This window comes from Hippocampus guttulatus, chromosome 11 (genome assembly GCF_054856545.1).
Source record: "Hippocampus guttulatus isolate MCC_2025c chromosome 11, RoL_Hgut_1.0, whole genome shotgun sequence".
Classification (NCBI taxonomy): domain Eukaryota; kingdom Metazoa; phylum Chordata; class Actinopteri; order Syngnathiformes; family Syngnathidae; genus Hippocampus; species Hippocampus guttulatus.
In genome coordinates, this window is record NC_141271.1 from 7,635,316 (window position 1) to 7,647,470 (window position 12,155).

Below are 12,155 nucleotides of genomic sequence, written 5' to 3' on the forward strand. Positions count from 1 at the left end.
TACAGCCACCTTGTGGCATCTGTAGGGTTGATACTCATGGATTTTCGTTATTCGCAACAGAGCTCACGAGAGAAACACAACGTCACAAACAAGCAGCAATTTGCAGGCTCCAGAGTCACAATACACGTCATCAGTTGGTATCAACACTAAGCCAGACTGTTTGATTGAGTTTATGTTCTTACTGTAGTGAATGTATTTTTGCTATAACTCCTTCACATTACACCTTTTCTATTAAGAGGATTTTGTTTTTATATTTTTACGCTTTTATGATATAAATTGTGTGTACCATTATGGATGATGCTAACATACACATATTTTTACACTTGAAGTTATTAGTGCTAAAATGTGCCCTAATATATTATAAGTGCAGTGAGGTTTGATGGGGGTTTTTGGGGGGTTTTTACGTCTTACGGTGGTTACCTTCTTTTACATTTGTGAAAATAAAGAATGCTAAAAGTGTTGTGCATGAGCTACAGGTATATTTGTGACCGAAGCTTCCTTTGCATGACGCCTTCGTCGGCATTACAATTTTTACATTGTACTATTATTACAGTGACTAACTTATTTCGACACTTATATGGCGGCGAAGAATGTTGAGATGTTACTTCACATCTGTAAAGCATTGGGTACCTAATGTAGTAGTGTGACAGAGGCATGTTCATGTCCTGGCACACCCCCTCATGCTCAGGGTCGAGCAGCTGACACTCAGGAGACTGCAGATAGCGAGCGAAGCCATCCAGCCCCAGAAGCCCCCTCTCCTTGCCCTGTGCGGAGGGCTCATAGCGCCTCAGGAGCTCCAAGCAGCCCTCGGTGGTGGCCAAGGACAGACCCTGCTCCGTCTCCAAGAAGAGGCGCAGGTCCTGAGGGTCCAGACACTCGCGGTCCTTGGCCAACTGCACCATCAGGAAATAGACGTCCGGCCGGGTGCACAGCTCACAGTAGGCCTCCTGGAACTCCTCGCGCGTCACGTGGGAGGTCAGCTTTTCCTTGCTGCGCTGGATCTCCTTGAAGCGCAGACGGACCTGTGAAGGCAAATCGTAAGATGAGGACAGAGTCCCATCAGTGAGATGAATGTTAACAAACTTTCCAAAACTCTTGACTCATCCGTTCCATGAAGTTGGTCGATCTGATTAAACGTTGGTTTATTTTGTTTCGCAGAGGAAATGGAAATGACCCAGATACATGGCGCCGTAATAATGTCGTCCCTATTACTCATCCTTTGTCCTACTCGCCCTCACTCGTTAATCTTGTTCCTTTTCTTCTTAACATTCTTTATTGTTACGTGCTCCTTGGGGGGGAAAAAAATAATGTCTGCCTTTCTGACAGCAAAGGACACAAATGCACGAAGCAGCTAGAGAGTCACTGCCATTAATAAAAACCAATAAATGAAGCAGAGACCCTGTTGGAAAATCTTTTTTTTTCCTCATCAAGGCAAATTCATGTTCATTCTATAAAAGTCTGATTAGCATCTCCCCTCAAACTAATGTGAAAAGATGGTCGCCTCCCTGAGGAAATTACATAACATTTGTAAACAAAGCAGGCTTATAGACCCTGTTTGATTTTATACACTAGCGTGGGACATCGCCTTTGACATGGCACGAAATACAAAAGGTTAGCCCAGGAAGTCCCAAGGCTTGCAGAAATCAAAATAGATCAACAAAATGACTAAGAATAAATCCTGTATGATAAAGAGATGATGGGATATGCTTATTCATGGTTTGAATGTGTGTGGCAGAATGAAAGTGCAAGAGGCTAGAATTACACATGACTTTTGATAGTTGGGTAATTTTATACCTGCCAAAAAAAAAAAAAAAATTGTGTTCAAGAATAAAGTGCTCTATTTGCAGGGATGAATAGAAATGGAATAAGTATGATGTGTTGAAATCAATGAATTATTGTTTTTGAATAGCGTGATAAAACAAAATAATAATGATTCTTTTTTTTTTTTTTTCGAAATCGCCCAACCCCAATACTTATGTTAATCTTGCAAAGTCGGCAAATCAAAAAGGTGACCTGTGTGTTTTACAGAAAACCTCACAAAGCAGGATGTTGTATAACTTTTTCCCACAGCGGCACTGTATCTTTTCATCACTGTTCAACACCCATTTTTTGTGCCGCTGTTCCACAAATGGCTTACAAAAGTCACTGTATGTCTGCACTATGGCAGTCTTCTCGCGCCCCACCTCTGTTCTTCCATATAACATAACGATAATACTTTAAGTTGTACACGGCGCCATTGATATCAATATTTGAAATCTGAAAAGTGAAAACTCAATCGAAAAACAAAAGGTGCAGCTCCTTTGAGAAAAAAATCAATATATTTTCTGCTAAAAAATCGAAGGTGAGATCTAAAAAGCATTTTGACGCATAAACAAGTTCATGCTGTTTGTGGAAGATCCAAGCACTGATATTGAGCGCGATCGCAGAATTCAAGCAATGGTTTTGAACAGAGTTTTACAGTGTACAGGAAAGTCCAAATTTAGAAATGCTCCTCATTTAGCCTCAATAGTCTGGGCAGCACCTTTGGTCCATTAGGAGAAATACAGCACAATCAAGAAAGAGACAATGAACACAATTTTTTTGATTGTGAGTATTATTCTATGCTAGGTTGGTAAGTATTGCAGCCCCATTTGTGTTAAAGTGAGTTGAACGTTTATATTGGGACTGATGCTGTGATGTATTAACCAATGTTATATGAGTCAAGTCATTTAAAGGACAATTACGGGACACAGATTCCCCATGCCTGCATGCCATGGCAAAGGTAACAGTCGCACCTTGGCCTCCTTGATGCCAGGGCAAAGTTTAACGATAGTCGTGACCGCCACATCCTCAGACACGATGCCGTAACCATCTTCGTCCACTCGAGCAAACTCTGTCGCCAGCCACTCGCTCCTCATCTTGCTGCCCAGACTGCCCTCCATCGTTGCTGCTTCTCCCAAACCGCTACCTCCTGCGAGTCCGCCGCCAACGATCGAGGGGTGCGCCAACAGGTAACGGAGGCCCGTCACCCAGATATTGGCCACATCCGCTGAGAGTGCCACCAAATCTAGAGACTATAGGGATGAAATTGTTTGGGTTAAAAAAAACATTTGCAATGATCAATGAAGATATCGTGGTAACTTGAAGTTTGACCGAAACCCTGATTGCACTTTCACTTTAAGAGACAATATATTTGAAACATTTGCCTCCTTGTTCAAATTTTTCCTATTGCAAACTGGTACAGGCAATGGTTTAATGAACAGTTTAACATTCCTCTGCAAGAGTCTAATATTCTGTGATTGGCTGGCAACCAGTTCAGGATGTACCCCCCCCCCCACCCCCCTACAGCCCGAAGACGGCTGGGATAGGCTCCAGCACGTCTGCGACCCTTGTGAGACAAGCGGATTAGAAAATGGATGGATGGATGGATGGATGGAGTCAAGTATTATTAATTTGGACCCTCGCAGTTGTTCATTCACAAATTTATTTGTAGATTTTTCTGGGAATCTATTTTCTAATTATTCGCCAAAATTCAATGTTTTGTGTGTTCATGTCAAAATGAGTATTTATTTGGCATTTGACATCATCATACAACTTGTTGGTCATTTGATTATTTTGAATTTATGGCCTTCATTCAAGGCCGAACAGCATTTCTCGTATTAAAAAAATATCCACTGGAATTAATCAGAGGTGTCAGAAATACCGTATTTTCCGCACAATAAGGTGCTTTGGAGTATCAGGTGCGCCTTCAATGAATGGCCTATTTTAAAACAGTGTTCATATGAAGGGCAGGCCGCATAAAGGCGCATAGAGTAGAAGCTACCATAGTGGCTACGGTTGCCTTATACATCCACTAGATGGAGCTACGCTAAAGGGAATCCAATCCAATCCAATACAGCTTGATGTACAGTAATCCTTCATTTATCGCGATCAATGGGGACCAAAACCACCCGCGATAAACGAGAATCCGCGAAGTAGCGACCAATTAACATATATATATTTTTTAAAAAGCCCCACGTAGGCCTTTGCGCTTGAGCAGAGCGTACTAACACACACACACACACACAGGCCAGCGATGCACTTTTGCAGAGGATGAGCATGAAACCAGTACAGCTCGTCATTATTTGGACTCGTGCAGAAGAAAAAACCTAATTGGGTCACTACTTATGTATTCACTCTTGGCACTTTGTGATTGGCCAGTCACACACAGCGACTGCTCGTCCTGAGACAGACTGCCTGTTGCAAGAGGAGCCGTGCCTCACTCTCAGGCAGATAGTGACTTATGATCTGTCTGTGCTTGGCTCGGCTTGACTCTGGCTCACGTTGCTCGAATCAGTTCTCAGTTTTCCTCAGCTCGCCTCTATTTCAGTTTATGTGATATTTAAAGTTTGCTCAACCTTTGCTCAAAGTTCTGAATGTGGTGATTTTGAAAATAATACAGTGAGCAAGGCAGACAGATTATTTCCCAGTTTGCCATCAATGCATTCTTACATTAATCCTGTCATTTAAAAAATAATAATAAATTTAAAAAATGTTCTGGAAGTGGTTCTTTGATTTTTGTGATCAAAACCGTAATTCGAATTGCAAACTTTGAGGCCGTTTGGTAAAAAGTTTTCAAATAAATATAAGTCAATTTTAGATTTAGGATAATGGAACAATTTATGCCAAACCTGTGCGCAGTTCCAGTTTAAGCCCCACCCACTCCGAGTCCAGATATGGATACAGATTAATTATGGGTGAACAGATACAGACCGTAGCGTACTCACTCATCCCTAGTTTCGAGCCACTGTTGAACTTAAAATTGTCCAGACTATCTGATTTCAGCCCCTCATCAGCAATTATTCTCTGATTTCTATTGACCTTCATGAAAGCAGACAGAATATCTTTTGCATTTGATCAAATTAAGACATTTTAAAATATCTGCTTTTACTATGGAAAACAAGGGCCAAACCAGCAACTGAATCAGATTCAAAAAGGCTGATGTATACAACATCAATTTCACTTGAGTGATATTGCTTAGACGTTGTTAATAAACAGGAATCTAGGAAAAATGATTTTGTACTACACGTGAATGCAAAATAACATTTCTTAGGATTATTTGATTAATCAGTGGAATAATTATTCGAATAACTGATTCTACAATATTAGATAGTGACAGCCATAAGAATGATGTATTCACGATTGGTGAATGACTGGGGCGCATTCCAATTTACGTGTAAATTCAGGGTACACCGCCACCTTTGGAACAGAGCTCCATAGTTGACAAGTTAACACTTCACACATTCAAATAAGGCTGGTAGAGATAAGAAGGCTAAAACCGCAATTCTAGCCATTTTCCCTGTTTTCTTCAATCACCGTGCCTTGGTCCAATGGCATGTAAGAGATTGTTGACTGTTTTGCGACCTGGCTGGAAGCATGCAACAGGTCGGCTGAACTCCAAATGGAACCATTTGCCCACCCAAACCTTTAAACTACCACGCCCCTCGCTCAGCCTTACCTGGTAGTCCTCCCCATGTATGACAGAGAATGCGGCTTCCTCAGCCAGTTGTTCGCACAGGGGTCCATTATGCAGGAAGGTCTCGGTGCTCTTGCCTGTTCGCACCTCTCGGATGCTGACAACATCCAGGCGGGCCCGATCCCCGTCCTTCTTGGACGGCTCCCAGCGCAAGCAGCTCAGGTCGGCCTCCAGCGTGTAGAAGCGACAATAGATCCGGGAGTTGGGGCGCACCTTCTTCAGCTCGCATCCGCCCTGCATGAAGGCCAGGCAGTCGGCTGCGCTGTTCACCTGTGGAATGAAAAACAATGTTGTGTTTAACTGTACTGTACGTTCCATGTCGACAATAAAATTGATGAGTACATTTTTCCACACTAGTTACCCGCATTGTTCTTTGGGGCTGTATTCTCGCATGCGAGTCAGTAAAGATTTTAAAGTTGCTCAGTTCAGCATTTTTCATTTTGCAAAGCAAACATCTCATAAATTGTGGCGCCCACGTGATCCTGGAATGCAACAGCCGTAAATGATGGCCATTGTTTGCGTCGCCATTCAGAGGCAAATTTCGATGTATAATTAGCAATTTGTATTTCAGCTCAATATCTGTGTATGAAGCTACTGAAGCTATTCAAGTGTAAAAATAATTCATTTAAAAATAAGTCGGTACTTTTGTGCTCCGCGTTTGGAGTCCGTGTCACAACTGAGTAGACCATGACATACAACAAATGGACGAGTCACCTATCTTTATTTATTAATAGTACACTGCAGGGAGGATTGATTTAAATCATATTTTTTTTCTTTCAGTTTTGGTCTCAGATGTCGCACTCTTGGCCTGTGTTTTCAGAGAACCACCCAGTCCATGAATTCTCATGATGTCTTTATGGGGGAAGATAGCGTTTCAGTGGTTGGGATGTTATTCTCAAAGAAGCTGAGTGAAAAGGTCAATTCACATTCCTGTTCAACGTCAAGGGTGTCAAGAAATAAAAAGATTCCACATTAAAGCACTCGACTATGTCACATGGTATCTGCGTGTAGGTATGAAATGTGCTTTAAAATGTACCTTCTTCTCTGAGGGCATGCTGCTGAATGACACAGTCTTCTTTCTGCCTCCGCCCACCTTCTGCACCGAAGGATCCTGGGAAAAAAAAAATCATTGTAGCATCAAGATGTTTATATTTTGTACCGTGGTTAACGTGACGTCACCTCTTTTACAAAAATCACAGTTAAGAACAAACTTTTTCCAAGTAAAAATGTTCCTCCTTTTTTCACTTGTCTGAGCATTCTTGTCAAATGCACAACGCCAGTCACAGAAGATACAAAATGCTTTGATCATACATTGCCGCTCTGGCTGAAAGTCCAATTAAGCCAAAGGAAATGTAGGAAAATGACTACTGCCGATCATCTGAGCCCATCATGACACAAAAACACTCTGGACAAAATATGGTATTTATTTATTTATTTGTTTGTTTATTTATTGCAAGGGCGGGCGGGAGGTGTTTCTACTACAACTGAACAAAAATTACTTGGACACCGCTGGATTATTTATTTATTTTTTGCTTGGAATGCACTTCGATTGTCTGGCAAATAGTTCAGGGTGTGTACTCTGCCTACTGCCCGATGACCGCTGGGATAGTTTTCGGCAAGCCCGCCACCCTTGTTAGAATAAGTGGATTAGAAAATGGATGGATGTAGTTATGTACTTTACAGTAATGTAATGGGGAACAAAACGCATTTTCATGACCGTTATGGCCTAGTTCAAACGACATGACTTTTTTGTCGTTCATGTCGGTCGCGGTGTCAGACTACCAGATAAATATCGTTCTGTATCTTGGACGAGATGTCACACTACAAGTTTGTCAGCAACCAGACTCTGCCCAATCATTGCGTGCTTCCATCAAGATTCAGTCCATCGGCGCAGACCGTCGGGGATGCGGGACAAGCGGCTGTCATGTTGACGGAGGCATTAAGTGCATGTGCATTCTTTCTATGTTCAGAAAAGGCCAAAAAACAAACAAACAAGGAGTGTATGGCCTCGTTCCTGGATGGTGGAGAGAGGGCGGTCTGCACTGTCTATTCTCCAAAAAGAACTTGAGGCGATGAATTTGTTGAATGATACCACATTTGAGAATCAGCAACAAGCTTTGCAGTTAGCAAACATAGCATGAATTGAAATGCTACGTATACCAAGATTTCCCCTTTTTTTTCCAAGTCACTTTTGAAACACTACACATCACATCGTGATTGTGTGCGCCAGGTCCATTCTCTCATCATAAGTAGGTGGGCACATCTTCCTATTGGTCAATGCCGAAGAACCAATTGAAGCACGACGTAGGACATGTTACATTATGCGGCAAGAAGAACAAAAATTACGACATGCCAGACTTTCGTTGTCATGAAGCGTCTTATCCTTGAGTATGTCGCGCTAAACGAGCTCGACATGTCAAGAGAACTCAAAATTGACGAGGAGACACTACGTTGGTCTGCGACACGTCTGTCAGCTCAAAATCCGGCTACATTGGTGTAGCCTCTCGTTGGCATTGAGATAATTAAAATTACACTTTACCTGTACTGTTAATACAGGTTTTATGATTGCGTCATTGACTCTATGAGAGATTATTTTCATTGTCATTATTTCCTCTAGACCAGCATTTGACACCCTGCCTTGCTCAGCATGAGCCACACAATAATGACAGACAGGTCAGAAGTCAGGAACAACAGTCGCTGTGTGGAACATGGACAAAGAGGGGGCAGAGCTTTGTTTTGAACAGGCAGGAAGTACAGTTTTCTTTTCATCTATTACTACAGCAGACGTGCCCAGTGATGAAGACTGACAAAGTGCATGTTAGTGTTGGCTTTCACTCCGTAATAGAATTTTCTATATTTCGTCTTTTGTCTTCCCTCCATCTTCTTTTCAAATACACATCCTTATTCAATCAATGACTGGATGCTTTTCCCAAAGTAAGGTGATAGATCTGATGCCAGAGTCTTCATTCCCCTCCTTCTGGAAGCAAGAATTTACTTCACAAACACAGCATTCACTGAGAATGTAATTTACATATACACTATTGGAAAACAGTTCATAATTAAATGACGAATGGGAGAATTCACTTCGATTTTTTATAAGGAGGCATGTGAAAGAACTGAGCAGAATAAAATTGTAACTCACAAATGGCTGGTCAAATGACCAAATAGGGAATTCATGTATTTATTTATCTATGAAATCATTAATTAGCTAATTAACTCATGATTAAATTAAATGATCTGCTGTTCCCCACCGTCTATTTCGCTTTTTTTTTCTTTAAAGTTGGATTTTTCACTCAATGGTTTATGGGACAACATGTAAGATTTTTTTTGGTCCCAATTTACTGTGGCTCATAGGGTATACCCAGATCGTGTGTGTGTGTGTGTGTGTGTGTGTGTGTGTGTGTGTGTGTGTGTGTGTGTGTGTGTGCGTGCGTGCGTCAGGAAAGACCATCATCCTAGGTCATTTAAAAATAGGTTGATAAACACACCCTGCTCACTTGTCAGCTACCTGCACTTATAATCACCCTCCACCGAGACATATGACTGACAGCTCCATCGCAGCATGGCGGGCAAACATCACCGCTTTGACAACCTTCATCAGCGATGCGGTGAGGAGGTGTCAGCCAGGGGGACCTGCTCGCATCGCATAATGAGTGTCGGCGCTCTTACTGAAGCAGGTTCTGGCTTGTATTATCAGCAAGCCGATAATGCAATACCTGTTGCTGTCAGAGAGTTATCAATGGAGTAAGATGTATTACTATGGTGGTGGATTGGAGCGGTATACAACTGAACTGCATCATGCTGAGAGCTTATCCGAACACCGTCAACATATGTAACTGTGAGGGCCTCATCGTGAAACTGAATAAATTATGCATACACATGTAATAGTTAAAGTGTATCTTTGGAGTGTGTGCAGAGATGTGCCACAAACAGACCTACATTTCAAGGTAACCTGACATTATCATCGGCATCATCAATAATGTACTGTAAAGCAACACAAGGGAAGCCAAGGAGGGCAATCTGAGAGCTGAAAAAAAATCTGCTTTGTTGCATCTGTGTTACAGGCATGTGCTGCAAACTGTAATTGCTCATGTATTTGGCTCACTCTCGTTCCTACCGACTGATGTCAGGCTGCTGAATAAACATGCATGAAAACCTGAAACCATTGTAAATATTGCACAGCCACCTTATGTATGCATAAGATGCATATATGCAACTTATGTGTACAGCTTTCTGAAACATTTATTTTTGTGCATGCAACCCTTCCCCCCCTCCCCAATTTTGCTGCTGTAGACTGCAAATTTCCCCAATGTGGGACAAATAAAGGTTAACTTATCTTATCTTATCTTATCAGACTAATGTTCTGATTCAGGGGTGGAAAGCTTGTTTTCAGCAGAGTCCATAATGGTAGTTAAAACTACAGCTATTGTATGTTCTCAATAAGTATAGTAAGGGGGAAAAAATGCAAAATATCCTGCTTTTCTACAGAGAAAACGAACCGATTTAACATTTCAATGAAAAAGGTAAAAGCTTACATCTTTTTTTTCAAGGAAATATATTTTGATTTGTCTACTTTTTTAGGAAACGGATGATGCGGACAAGTGCAGCTGTCAATTTATTATTTTTTATAATTGAGCGGTATAAACAGCAATGGCATGAAGTCTTCAAGCCAGGAGCAGAGATGGGAAAAGTATTCACACTCTGATACGTGAAATATGATACTTATGTACCTATGTTAAATGTACGTACATAAAAAATGATCTCTCACGTCATCATGATTGTTCACATTTCTCCATGTAACCACTGTCTCTCTCTTTTGTATACTCCATCCATCCATCCATCCATCCAAGTTCCAAGCCGCTTTATCCTCACAAGGGTCACGGGGCGGGCTGGAGCCTATCCCGGCTGTCTTCGAGCGCTAGGCGGGGGACACCCTGAACCGGTTGCCAGCCAATCGCAGCGCACACAGAGACGAACAACCATCCGCGCTCACACTCTCACCTACGGACAATTTAGAGTGCTCAATCAGCCTACCATGCATGTCTTTGGAATGTGGGAGAAAACCGGTGTAGAAACCCACGCAGGCACAGGGAGAACATCCAAACTCCACACAGGAAGGCTGCAGCCGGAATCTAACCTTGCACCTCTGCACTGTGAGGTTGATGTGCTAGCCAATCATCCACCATGTTGCAATCTAGTTATATAAGAAATATAATTGACGCCCCATCACACACAATACCCCCTGAGTACAGTATTATCCCTTTTTTGTGTTGGATAATAGCCCTGTGATTTACTGGCAACCAGTCTCAAGTGAAGACTGCCTCTCACCCAAAGTCGGCTGAAATAGGGTCACGCTCCCCCGCAATCCTGAACAGGATCTCATACCTGACATGCCCAAAATGTTTTTTGGACCACTGGAATTGATGAATTGCATTTAAATGGGGATTTGACACAAAGCATGAGCTTGCTCACTCAATGAATTAAACTCATATGTCAGGGTACGCTTTACTTTAGTTCATTTTCTGCCCAATCCCAATACTACAGAAAACATTGTTTTTTCCACTTGTATCCGCAGTGTTATTGAGCTTTGCACCAACAATTGCATGATACTTATGTGTACCTCATGCAGTGGTTCTTAACCTTCTTAGAAATACCAAACCCAACCAGTTAATATGCACAATCACCGAACCCTTTATTAGTGAAAAATAAATAAATATGATTTTTTTACAAATTCAAGATATACCAAAAAAATGCATTTTTTAAAAACAAAAAAAAGTAAATTACATGGCATAAGTATGGTTTTTTTTTTTATTGTATGCTGTACAATCATGTCAATCACACTGTGACTACTAACCGAACTAAATTTCCCACAGCACTGATTGCACAAGCAATGTCATGTGATCATCTGCAGCCAGTGATGGCCAAGCGGGCATCACTAATTGACATGTTGAGTTGGGTGTGCCTTAAACTCCATGGCAGAGGTTCCGTCGAAACCCTGAGACCGATTCACCAAAGCCCTTGGGATCGATCGAACGCAGGTTAAGAACCACTGACTTAATAGAATGTCCCAACCCAAGATATTTTTTTATCCTTTTTTTTTCTACCTTTCCTGACTCAGTCTCCCACCCTCAGCCTTTGCTCCACTTCCCTCGTCTCTCCACTTCCCATCTGCTCTGATTTTTCCTCTGGGCGGCGACTAAGCCGTGAAGCCTACGATTAAATCGCAGATGAACAATCCAAACAAAGTGCCATCGCAGAGAGTGAGAGAGAGCAAGAGAGTGAGAGACCGACAGAGAGCGATGCAGCCAATGGATTAGTACCCATAGATGTCCTCTTGGGGCAAACGCCGAATGCCGTATTAAACACTTTGCCAGACCGTGCTCACAGTTTCCTGGATGGCGTTGTATGTCGTGCACAGGAATGTCAATTTAGAAATATGCAACACACACACTCTGGATTATCAGCCTCCAGCCACAACATCAATGTTTCCAAACGTCCGAGGCCCTCAGCATCATCAGCACAGCCAGGCCGCTCATGCTCGGTCTACCTAAATAAGCGCTGACCTGCTTTCACTAAGCGTATCTGTTCGGCTCCGTCTGGTCAACTTAATGAAGACATTTTCTGGGACGCATACGTGAACAAAGGCAAACAGGCGCTCACT

At 42.1% G+C, this 12,155-nt stretch overlaps 1 protein-coding gene across 1 annotated transcript in view; it reads right to left on the minus strand.

Annotated features, from left to right (window-relative positions):
• The window catches only part of plcl1 (phospholipase C like 1), a 76,765-nt gene that overhangs the window by 19,535 nt on the left and 45,075 nt on the right, over nt 1-12,155 (minus strand). Inside the window, exons 2-5 of the mRNA XM_086123796.1 lie at nt 6,531-6,605; nt 5,477-5,764; nt 2,775-3,053; nt 631-1,022 (exon numbers count right to left, since the gene is read on the minus strand). Coding sequence (XP_085979922.1) covers nt 631-1,022; nt 2,775-3,053; nt 5,477-5,764; nt 6,531-6,605 — 1,034 coding nt within the window. The remainder of the gene's footprint in view (nt 1-630; nt 1,023-2,774; nt 3,054-5,476; nt 5,765-6,530; nt 6,606-12,155) is intronic.